Source organism: Sparus aurata, chromosome 2, assembly GCF_900880675.1.
Source record: "Sparus aurata chromosome 2, fSpaAur1.1, whole genome shotgun sequence".
Classification (NCBI taxonomy): Eukaryota; Metazoa; Chordata; class Actinopteri; order Spariformes; family Sparidae; genus Sparus; species Sparus aurata.
In genome coordinates, this window is record NC_044188.1 from 15,332,887 (window position 1) to 15,345,517 (window position 12,631).

Genomic DNA, 12,631 nt, shown 5'->3' on the forward strand with positions numbered 1-12,631 from the left:
TTAGATGGCTCAGTCACTGCACGTTCTTACCTCAGAGACATCATAGAACCCATCATCATCCCCCAATTCCACCAGCACACCCCCAACTTTCTGTTCATGGATGATAATGCTCCACCACATCGTGCCAGAATTGTCACAGCTCGACTTCAGGAAGTCGGAGTGCCTCATATGGTATGGCCAGCAATGTCCCCTGACCTGAACCCCATAGAGCACGTCTGGGACCAGCTGAAGCAGAGACTGGATGATCGTACCCCACCCCCCACGTGACCTGGCAGAACTGCGTGTAGCACTTGTGGAGGAGTGGAACGCATTGCCTCAGAACAACATCACGAGGCTAGTGAGGAGCATGAGACGTCGCTGTCAAGCTGTCATTGCAGCAAATGGTGGAAAAGCCAGCTACTGACATTGTCAGTTTTTGTTATTTGGGGCTATCCTTGTTATTGTCTAAATTTTTGGGGTAATAAATATTAAACTAATGAAAATGGTGTTTCTTCTCATTCATTATTAGTAATATCAAAGGGAACTTTTACTTATTTCATTAAAATTCAGACCAAATAGGAAAAGCACTCATGTAAATAACAATGTCCCTAACTTATTGTGAGTAGTGTATATATATATACATATATATGTATATATATATATATATATCTATATATTATATATATCTATATATATATATAATATATTATATATAGATATATATATAATCTATTAAAACACACCACATTTTTTCAGTGCTTTTACATAAAGTTGGTCAACTGTCAACCGAGCGGTTAAAAGAGAAACTGAGGCTGGGATTTCCCGTCCTTCAGTCCTAATATTTGTCAAGCTGTAAATCTGCTGGATGTGGCTCTTCCCATAAAAAAACATCTTTTATTAGACCCTCAGTGCCTAATAAATGTCCACATCTGTCAAACTCTGAGCCCCCAGTTTGTGACACAGGAGAGCCGATTTGCAAAAAAACTGACAAAAGCCATTCTTAAAAACGATTTAAACCAGCACCAGCTTGATTTATATTCCCTTGAGTGAACAAAAAAACTCCCATAATTTTGGTGATTACAGAGAATACATGCACAGTGTTCAGCAGTGTTCATGTGTGTGTATTATTTTATCATGTGTCTGACTGGCCACAGCAGAGGGCACAAGTGACCTCTTGTACCACTTTTTTCCTGGCCAGCGGGACCCTGTCTCTCCTGCCAGATGTCTACAGCTGGAGCGATGAGTGAGTTGTTTGGGTGGGGTCACATACAGTATATACTATTTGGTTATACAGGTTCTAGTGTGTTTTTATTGTTTATCTCCAGTGACCTTTGCTGGCCTGGTTGATCAACTAGGTCAGCGTGTTCCAGCGTCGAGCTGAGAGGTTTCCATTCCGGAACAAGAAGTTGTGGGTGATTAGGTGAGTGACCTGTAGACATGGTCAGGGCGTGTCGGCTGGCATTAAAGCTCCTTAATTTCCTGAGGAGAGAGAGTCACTGCCTTTTTCCTCCATCTATAGCTGTCTTCAAGGCTGACTCCCCACGATGAGTTACCCAGAGTTCGAGTTATAATCTGTCTCTAAAATAATATGAAAAGTGGAGATAAATAAACACATTCTTGCCCACAGGTGTGCTTTTCCTGAGTAAGAGAATTCAATTTGTAGCCTATCCTGTCCCAAGTATGAGGTGGTCCCCCATTCAGCAGCATCAAATCCAGTGGAAAAGCATAGTTCAGCAAGAAAACATGTTTCTATTAATGTAAAAAAAAAAGTACTCATTACCTTAAAAAAATGCATTATTTTGGATTTAAATAATGGTTGCTGGTAATGTTTAAGTGAGCCCTGCGGATGTAAGATGTACTACGATGAGTTTCCCTTCCACGATCACATTTAATGTGTGAAACTGGTAAAGAAGTGTCTATACAGCAGCCTGTGCTTGGTGTTTAAAAAAAAAAACCCCACATCTTTCATTTGCTCCATCCAAATGTTAGCTTATCCAACTGTGCCGCCCTGCAGCTGATTCGGCACCCATGAGAGTGTGTTGTCCATATTTTAGATCCTTTTCTCCACTATATCGTCACACACTCCCATCACAGATGCTGTAAAATTTCAGCCCCCTGAGTGAGATTTAAGAAATCTCACTCAGGGGAAAAATATTACATATGGATTTTCTTTCAACCTAATTACTTACAAATGTATTTAGTACTGACTGTTTTACCTGTGGATACATCTCCATTTGTCAAATGAGACCAACCCTCCAGTTAAAATGGCCTTTGGCTTCATCTCTACTTGGATAATGAATAAACAAATTCCAACTATTCCAAACATCTCCCTCTTGTGGTGGAAAGCAGCATCCTCGCCAACACTATCAGCAGCTGCTGAGTTACTGGGATCTCTTGTCGCATCAGCATTTCAGCAGAGTGGGGTGGCAGAGTTTAATTTGTTGTAATGAATTGGAACTGCTGAGTTGTACGATGTAACAGCTCTGGGAGGAAGCTAAGCTACAGATGATGAACTTACTGTGGTTGGTGAGTTGCAGTGTTACTATCCAGGTCACACTTTTCATCTGCCTGCTTTCTAACTAAGAAGATACTGCAGAGTCACAGTCGTGCTGGTGATTGTGGCAAACCGAGACTCATTTCTAAGCGCATCCTGCCATGTGCAAAGTGACACCTTTCTCGCCCTGAGAGATCCCCATCTCACTGATACTTGCATGAAAACAACTCTCCGGTAGGTGTGGTCCTATTCTGCAGTCTGGCAGAGGTGTGCCTGCTGAAAATGCAAAGAGGAAAGGTGTTAGAAATGACATACAGGGCAGGAAACAAGAGTTTCACAGAGAAACAGAAAGAAAGAGGGAAGATGAGGAAGAGATGGGAGGGGTTTCTGCCCCCTCAGGCTACGCAAGAGGATCTTTTGCTGGGCTGGACTCAGGGAGGGAGCAAACGAGACGGATAACCCCAGACCAAGGAAGGGAAAGAGAGAGAACGCGAGAGAGAGGAAAGGGAGGAGGGAGAAATTGGAGTGCAGGGAGTCAAAAGGCAGGACATGCTGAGAGTCTATTGGCCTCGGGCTCTGTCAGTCATTTCACTTCCTCCTTGGCTGTGGCAAAAGCACAGAGGAGAGGGCAGGAGGAGGGAGGGGGAGAGGGAGGTACCCTCAGACAGCTCTCTCTCTCTCTCTCTCACACAAACACACTGAGCTTTTTCACAAAAAAGACTCAGCTGAGGCTGAAACTGAAACAGGGCAAGACTCGTAAAAGCAGAGCAGTCTCTTGCTCTCCTTCATTCTCACAGTTTCCTGTTCAAGGAGGCCATTTTGTAACTCAGCCTGGAGAAGGAGCACAACATTTGTTTGGCATTTGTTTTTGTCTTCTCACTCCCACGGCCAGGAGTTTCTCAATCCACTTTGGACTTTCTCCTCTGCAGAGCAACTTCTTTGGACGAGAGAGGTGAGGGAGGGAAGGAAGAAGGTGGAGGAGGAGGAGTAGAAGAGGGCAGTTTCCCCCCTCTACACCTTCTGGCTGTCTCTCTTTTGAAGAGTCTCTCGCGCACATTGCTCACGTTTGTCATGCCTGGACTGTGAGACGAGTCTGCGGGCGAGAGAGCGCGAAAGAAGTGGCTGAAAGCAGGAAAAAAAAACACGCTGCTTCCTGGATAAGGATTTCTTCCTTGATCTGCTGGGAGGGGGTGGACACAGGACACAGAGGAACTCATGCTCAGTGTGTATGTGTGCCCCCCTCTCTCCTCCACCGAGACAGTTTGAATGACTGTGGGTTTTCTGAGAACACTTGACTGCACCTGGGGCGTGTGTTTGTGAGTGTGTATGTTGAGAGAGTCAGGAGTCTGAATGGCTAACGCGAGCCCTTGTATGCCCTCAGGGGCCATGGCTCAGGTCTTCTTTCCTCCCGGGGGCTCCTCGCCGCCCGGCTCCGCTATGATGCAGCAGGGGACCCCCATATCAATGCCCTCTATGCCGGCTCAGGGTGGGTTTCCTGTGGTGGACCTGTCACTAGGGCAGGGTCCTGGCGGGGCTGTGATGCCTTCACTGCCTCCTACTCCAGCGGGGGTGTCCTTCATCATCCAGATCGGCCTGACCAGAGAATCTGTCCTGATGCCCCAGAGTGCAGACCTGGCCTACGTGAAACAAATCGCCTGCTCCATTGTCGACACAAAGGTAGGAAATGTGTATGAAATTGTGTGTGTGTGTGTGTGTGTGTGTGTGTGTGTGTGTGTGTGTGTGTGTGTAAAACTGGGCGTTTTGCTTTCTCTCTCCAGGTGGAAAGCTGTGTATGCACAAAGCCACACATTCATATCGGTTTTCCAAGCTGCCTGTCAGATGCCCAGTTTGGGCTGTACACATGCTTTTCTTCTCTTCTTTCACTCTTTGTCTTTCGTGTACCGGTCTCACACTACACCCTTTTTTGTTTACTATTCTCAAAGGTAATTGAAAGCGTTTTAAACACGCAGCCAGACAAAGTGAACAGGCAGCTGTGACAGAGGGAATGTACAAAATGTCACAACTTTGCTCGGCTCTAATTACAGCAATTAGCATTTTTCCCCTCACACAGTTGGAGGAGGGCAGCGCTCGGCGAGGGCTTTGCCATGCACACATCCAGCACAACAGACTAGCGGAGGGATGTTTGACGGGCTCAGTGTTTGGGACAGTCGGGCTGATTTTGCATCACGTGTGCTGTATACAAGTTTAAACAGAAGAAATATAGGACACTAATCGCAGCACTTGCCTTACTGCATTTCACCTTATGAGCTAAAAACAAGCGTGTCTCGACATGCCGTTAAAATAAAGTCAACATCCTTTTGTTGGGGAGCACCTTGACTTTATTTTCAGGAGGGATCTGAAGTCGTTCATGCCTGTGACCTTGATCTCTTTCACTTCTTCTCAGTGCAACATCAGCTGTTTTGCATTTCGTTTGAACATAACAGTTCACACCAGGCCAATTTTAGTCCCCTCACTGAGCGCTTCATTGATTTCTTCTTTTTTCTTTTTCTTTTTCTTGCTGTCACCTATCGCTTTCATGTGTCCACAGGGCGCCAAAGGCCGTAGCTGAAGGACCGGGCATGATTTCAAGGAAAAGTTCACCCCAAAAATGAAAAATTCAGTCGTTATCTACTCAGCCTCATGCTGACGGAATTTTGGAGTAGATGGGGACCTATTTTTCAATTAGCTGCCCAAACAATTTCAGTAATTGTCAGTTTTTCTGTTCCTCTAGAGAACATACTTTTACTGCCTTGGCTTTTACTTTTGTGAGTGTGTACATCACTGTTTTTCTGTCTGCTCATTGAGTTTTTCCAGATTTTTCCCCCCTTTTTTGTCCACAGCAGCATTACAAATAACTACTCCAAATGATACCAATGTATTTAAAATTCAGCATTTTACTTTATTAGACAATAATCACGATCACATATATCAATATATAAATATCATTCCCAAATCACTATTTGCAGCCTCTCTGCTTGTGAATTACATCACTGGGTCACCTCAGAGTCTAGATGTGAACTCTTCACAAGGTGCAAGGTGGTTTAAGTAAAAGACCTCTGGGAATAGTCCCTTTAAGCAAACATATCTTCATTAGTGAACTGAAAACTTCAAAACAAACATGTGCAGGGTTGGGGAGGGGGGTAGAAGAGCTAACATCCTCTTTGCAACAGGAAGCGATGGGTGTTATGGGAAATACGGTCTTTATTTGAGAACCGGCAGCAGTCTGAGAAGGCCATGTGTTTTTATCTGCCAATTAAACTGGTAGGTGATTAGATTAGCAGATTTCCACTGCCAGCTCAGCAGCTTTGTAAAACTCCCCACAATTGCACATTTTCCAGCAAATACTGGTAGCTCTCTACAGCCAGCTTACCCACGCTGCTAATCTGCTTTAGTGCAGCACAGTCTTTGTTTTCCTCTCTCATGTGAGTGGTTCCCTGCCATGGTTTAATCCAGTGAGATAGATCTGCTGCTGGATCTTCCAACTGTGTTTCCATATGACTGAAGTCAGATAGGGCTGGAACGAGTTTGAGGTGTTGCAGTGGTGCCGCCTGTGCAATTCTCTTGTGGCTGCATCTTCTTCTCTTCCCCTTTTTTGTGTTTACTCAAGATAAACCAAAACTACTCCCCTGAGTAATGTGAGAGCGGTTGCTGTTGTTGAGAGTTTTGATACTCTTGTGCCGTTTCTTTTCCCTTGCCTTGCTCTTCCTGAGCTGTCATAAAATTCAAAGTTCCTTCCTTGCATAGTATTCCACTGATTGGCCATAAAAAAGCACCAGAAATTGTCCTATGCATGCAGCTGCTTCACAGTAAAGGACAGCTCAAAGTACATTATCATATGGCAATTATTTTCATGTTAAAAAGGCTCTTTGCTTTAATAATTGAGTGCATAGATTCACATTATGTTGTACATTGGAATCACATGAGATTAACAACTTGTTGACAAGAGACTTGTGACAAGGAGACACTTGAGAACTCTGTGTCACAACACGTGCTGAGAGGAGACAAATGCTAATTTTCAGGTTCATCATTTTATATTGGGTTATTACTAGAATATGTTTACACGCTTTAAGGTTAAAAAAATATGTCGGTTTTCTTGTACTGTCCAGTGCAGCAGCACCTTATCCCCCCCTCTGTCTGAAACTCTCCCGTCACTTTAAGGCTCCTCCTTCCTGAATACCCACTCTGCTCTGATTGGTCAGCTCACACACGCCTGAAGCAGCACTGCTAACAACAACAAAGCAGCTGTGCTAAATCAAGTCTTAGGTGTCAAACTAGCCCCAAGGCATAAATTATGCAAATCTGTGACATGGTGCCGTAGTGCGATGGCAGAAAGTCACGGAATTAAAGGCAGGACAGTGTTTCCTGTGGGAGGGAGACGCTTCTGTGGGTGCTGACTTTAAGCTTCTTAACTTTCAAGACATTTTACCCACCCAAGAACATATAAAACAGTGAACGAATGGAAAAAAAAAGCAAAAAAGCATAATCGGTCTCCTGTATAATATCTTAATTTGGGTCTTTTCCAAGTAGATTTTTATGTCACCAATAGCGATTAAGCGAGTATTATATATTTCTGACACCCATCAAAGCCTCCATGCCATACTCTTGCTTATATATTTCTCTAGATAAGCCCCATGATACTTTCTCGTTGGTCAGCATCAACAAAGGCAGACTTGTAGTTCGGAGTTGCTGGGACAACTGTAGCAGAAGCAAAAACACATTGTCTCTATAATTGGGCCATTCCTGTTCATTTTCCTCTATGTGTGTGTGTGTGTGTGTGTGCTTGCTTTTGTTTTTGATAACTACACGTAAGCAGTGACATGCTGGTGTCGGGAAAAGAGTCAGATGTAAGGGAGGCGGCAGGGAGGTCAGTTTGACACGCAGTAAGGAGCAATTAATTAACATCCTAGGCTTAATCAAAACTGAAAATCACAGCACTTTTTACATGGCAACCCTCATCTAGTCCATCTGGACTCTTTCTGGAATGTTGATTCATCCTAAATATACATTGGGTACCAGTTTGCGGCTCCCTCTCCAAAGCATCCAATTTAGACACAGACTCCGCAGTCAGCAAAAAAACAGAGAAATTAGCATTCTTTTACGGTCTGCTTCTACCTCAGTGTTTTCAACTTTTCAAGTCCCACTCTCCCGCTGCGACCAACAGACCAAACACACAAAAAACTTTATTTTAGATTTCTTGAGAAGATCCACAAGTTCAAACAAAAAAAATCCCAAATATGTGAGGTTGAATTGTGGGTAAATGTTCATACGATGATGCAGATATTTCAATTTGATGAACAGGTGGTGGTTTAAAAAGAAACACTGGTTAAGTGTCAGAACGTTGTATTCAGTAGAAACGTTGTATCGTTACATGCAAGAGAGAAATCAGGATACTCCCACCACTGATTTCAGTCAAAGCTCTGACCTCAGTTGACCGCCCCAGAGCTGAGTTTTACTTTTGCTTTTTTTTTTGAAAATCAAGCAAGAGAAAATAAATCTGAAAGAAAGTCCTTTAATTCCCCGCAAACAAAAAGACACTCTGAGCCTGATCTTTCCCAATCCTTGCAAAACCAGTCACACACACACACACTCACTCGGCAATCCCCCTAAATCCCCTAAATACAGAACTCCTGCCCTGCTCGGAGCTCCAGCTTTAGGTGAGACATTTGGACAATAGACAGTTTGTCCTGGTCGGGCCAACTGAGTACGACACATGAGTTGGACCGCGTGCGTACGCATGAATGCCCACATTGGTGTGTTTAGAGGGGTTGTGAACGCAGGCCGGTACCCCACACCCCCTCGCCCACGTTCATCCATCTCTCCCATCCCAGAAAGGGTGAGTCACCGGCTCTGTTTATTCACGGGCTCCCTGCTTGTGTTCCATTGACACGTTTTTCCATTCACTTCTCTGCGGAGGAGCACAGAGGAGCTTAAACTCCCGACACCACCCCTGAGTTAATAGTCATCCGATGGGTCTCCTGATCTGAGCGTTAACCCCACTCTTTGAGGCCGTCGAAATCTGTCACAAACAGCATCTTGGACTCCCCACTTCCCACACCTTTCCGATGTCTAACCTGGCTCTACACACCTGGCGGTAATGCTCGCCAGAATCCCATTTAGTCTACCCCTCCTCCTCCCTCCTCCTCCTCCTGATGGAACAAGAACTAATAGTGTGGAAACCAGAGGTCTGTCTCCATTCAACCATGATGCAGCTCTGGTGCATTTGCTCTTTTGTTGGACAGGCCTCACTGACTCCCTTCTTCTGCTTCTGTCGCTGTTTCCTCTCCTCAGTTTACCTTCTTTAAGTTCCCCCCACGACACAATGCTCTCATTCTACAGCCTGGAAATGAGACTTGGATGCTTTTATGCTCTTAATGATGATGATGTGTGAGGTGTTTCCTGAAAATAGAATCCTAATATGAATATAAATCCTCTCATCTCCTTTCCTTTCCTTTCCTTTCCTGTCCTCTCCTCTCCTCCTTGTTTCCTGGTATAAAAAGCTCCTAACGCTCGTTTCCTCTCACTCTCTTTGGCACACGTACCTCCTGCTCTTCCTCCTCTCGTGCCTTCGCCTCCCTACCTCCCCTCTAGATCCTGTACTTCCTCTCCTTATCTGCTCATCTCCGGCCCCCTCTGTCCCGGCCTTATCGTCGACTTCCTCTCACGCTCTGCTGCCTCCTCTTCCTCCTCGCATCCCACCTCCTGTTCATCCACTCACCCCCCCCTCCACCCCGCTCATCCACCCCCTGCCACAGCCTTGATGTCAATCTCACCTTTTGGTTGTTGGCCTCCTTGCACACTTCCAGTAAGTGGAAAGATATGGGGGGGGATTCACAGTCCGGACAGGACTACACAAGTTGGAGCATTTACTCTATCTAGGACGTGATGAGTCAAAAATCCCCTACTCCCATACAGAATGATTCATGTTTTCCAGCGATTGTTACACATCATCTACAGGTTAAGCCAAAGCTGTACAATTTAGAAACACCCGGAGCAGTACGGTGAAACATGCTGTATGGTCACAGCTCGCTCTCAGCTTTTGTGTTCCCCCACTTCACCTAGTCTGCCAAAAGGTGTGTCAGCTTAACGGTTTCCATTCTTCCTGACGCCAGCAGCTCGCTGTGTTTCGTCATCAGCGAGATGCGCGGCAATTTGCGTTGACGTCAGTGGGTGTGTTGCAGTGTGTGTGAGTGTAAGCGAGAACCTGTTGAGTCTTGTCAGTGTCACCTGTGGTCACATTACTGGATTGTTGAGCGTGTCTGCAGGCTAATCTGCGATGAGTTCTGACACATATAACAGCCCGCGAGCTGTGTCGGATCCGGCATTATTGTACATTTTCACATTAAATGTCAGTTTAGCATTCCAGAGGCTGCCTCTTAGTTCATCAACTTGCATCTACAATTTAAATCAACTTCTGCATTTTGTAACAAGGAACTCTCTGATTAAAGTGTAAAATGAGGCAGCAGCTTCTTCTTTTCTTCGGTTAGTTGTTTGGAAACACAAAGAAATATCAGCAACCACACACACACACACACGCACACACACACACAGAGAGCTGCGACAGAGAGCCCCTGCCCTGGCCATTGTTTCCACCTCCGTTTTGGAAGGGGCTGTTTCTTTATCTCCCCTCCCTAGAGAAGCAGTTTGGCCCTGGGAATGGGATCATACACACCACCTCCTGTTTACCTCACTATCTTGCACATATTCTGCACACACACACACACACACACACACACACACACACACACACACACACACACACACACACACACACACACACACACACATTGTAAAGTAACAGTTGGCCCTGATTTTCCAGATAAAGTCCCGGTGTGACAGGCAAGGTCGTATTGTTTGTGTGAAAACAACAAGGTTCCGTGTTGAGCGGCGCTGTAGGTGAGGGCGATGACTTAATTTGGTCTAAATTACAACCGGCAGCCACACTTTCTGTCCTGATCTGAGGTCATGCGGTGGGGTGGGTGGGGGTGTTGTCTCGCTGCTTGGATTATTAAAAAAAGCCTCCCATATGTGTCAGAGCGACTGGGCAAATACACTCTGCTTATCAGCCCGGACCTTTGTTGGTCAATGAATAAATGCCAGTCAATTAGCAGGACACTGGCAGGTGGACAGTGCAAGTGAAAGAACAAACCACGCCTCTATCAGGCTGCAGGACATTTGATGGCGGAGTGAAGATAACAACCAAAGTCACCAAATGCTCTGAATCTCACATAGGTTGTAACTGTTTTGTCTGTGCAGGACGTGGTGTCTATTTTTCAAAATCTATCACTTCTGCCTCTCTCTCCTCTTGTGTGTGTCGCTCGCTCTACCACATTTGCGTGGTAGCGGAACAGCTTTGCATGACTGACCGTGCTTGGTGTCGCCTGGCTGTTTGGCGGTTAGCTGCAGGGGGGGAGCTAAGTTTGCACGAGGACATTTGATTATTCAAATCACACACCGCTGCCCAGAGCCCAGTGGCAGGGGTGTGTGTATCAGAGGGAGGCCAGGAGAGGTGGAATAATAGATGGAGATATAAAGGGTTTTATATTTTTGATTAGAAGCTGAGATTGTGATCTTGAATCGACAATTTGGGAGAATGCACAAAACAAATCTGTCGCACTAGCGAGTGTATTAAGGAAGATTTGATGAGGAGATGAGGCAAGAAACAGTCATCATACAGGTTTTAAAACACATTTTGAATGATAAATCATTATTGTGATAGGGGCAATCATCCCCCCTGGTGCTCTCTTGGATGCCCCTATGGTAAAATATGATAAAGTGGACAAAACATGGTGAAATGTCCTCTAGGGTGCTGGTGCTCCACCTTGTACAGCTAGTTCCCCTTCAATAAAATTTTTGCCCCCTGCACCTCAAACATCCCGAGTCCACCACTGTTACACAGTACTCATGGCAGGGCTCCAGACTAATTATTCATACTGGCTGAACTGGTGCACCTAACTTTTTCATTTAACATTAAAAAGTTGGTCCATAGACTGACAGACATATAAACACCTGGCAAAATTCTTAAACTTCTGCTGTGTTGGTGCCGCTGGCCGGAGACCACATTGCCAGTTAACGCTGTCGCAACTGGTGACAAGCCCAAATTGTGCCAGATTTATCTGAAAGAGAAAAAGAAGATTAACTGTGATTATTACTCAAACTGTCCACTTTAAAGCTGCTGTAACCATTTTGACGCAATCTCCCCCCTCCGCTCTACCTCACCATACGAATATGGGGCAGAAATCGCCAGTCAAAGCAGCAAACAGGAGGATCCTGCTCTCCACCTCCACCTCTGTATGGTCCTGATTGGATAAAGTGGGCATGGATTCCAGAAAATGTATTTTCTCTCTGATGGCATGAGCTGGGGGACTAGAGACATGAGTTACTGAACAGTCTATCATAGGGATTACTGTTGGAATATATAGCTATTTATCACTTTTAGATTTAGACTTTAATGAGAGACTGACTTCCTGATCACCTTTAAACATTCCTCTTCTTTTGAAGTTTTTAGTGTTTTTAATGATCCTATTGTGATTGTGCAAGCACAACAAGAAGTGCAAAGCAGTGGATCTTGGGCGCACGGGCTGCGTGGACGTCTTCAAGTGCACCTGCTATTTTTGTTCACATATGTGAAACAGAGCAAAGTGCAAGAGTGCTGAGTGAAGGTGTATACAGACCAGAGAGGTGAGGTGATTAATACATACTCACTGAGCCAGTCACATCAGCGGTCTCATGGCTATGCAGCAGCTGATTCTGTGTCATACACGAAGACCTGGTCACAAAATATCTTAAAATGTGACACGGGAGTGCACCATCATGCATCTCAGGGATAAAACAGGAAACGCCATTTTTGCTAGAAATGAACCTGGAAAAGAGGCAACGACACTCAGAAAGGATTCCACCGCTGTAATCTGACGTCTCTCCTACAGAAGCGACATAATGCTGAGTGTGTGTAGAGTTGTAAGGGTCTTTCTACACCAGCCTGGTGTAACTTGTAAAGGACTCACCATGTTAACACTGGGTAGATCATCAACATATCTGTCCAGCTGCCTTCAGGTTGCTGCAAAGATGTAATGAAATGCAACAGAGGGTCTTCAATGGAGCCTAGTGATTCCATAACCAGTAGAAATAACAGCCAAAACTAGTATTATGAGGCCCAAGTTG

General features: G+C 45.0%; 1 protein-coding gene across 2 annotated transcripts in view; it reads left to right on the forward strand.

Annotated features, from left to right (window-relative positions):
• The first annotated feature begins 3,099 nt into the window (after positions 1-3,099).
• Positions 3,100-12,631, forward strand: part of prkd2 (protein kinase D2) — a 41,036-nt gene continuing 31,504 nt past the window's right edge. For both annotated transcript variants that reach the window (XM_030399724.1, XM_030399733.1), the window contains exon 1: positions 3,100-4,150. In XM_030399724.1, the coding sequence (XP_030255584.1) occupies positions 3,824-4,150 (327 nt within the window). In that variant the 5' untranslated portion in view covers positions 3,100-3,823. The remainder of the gene's footprint in view (positions 4,151-12,631) is intronic.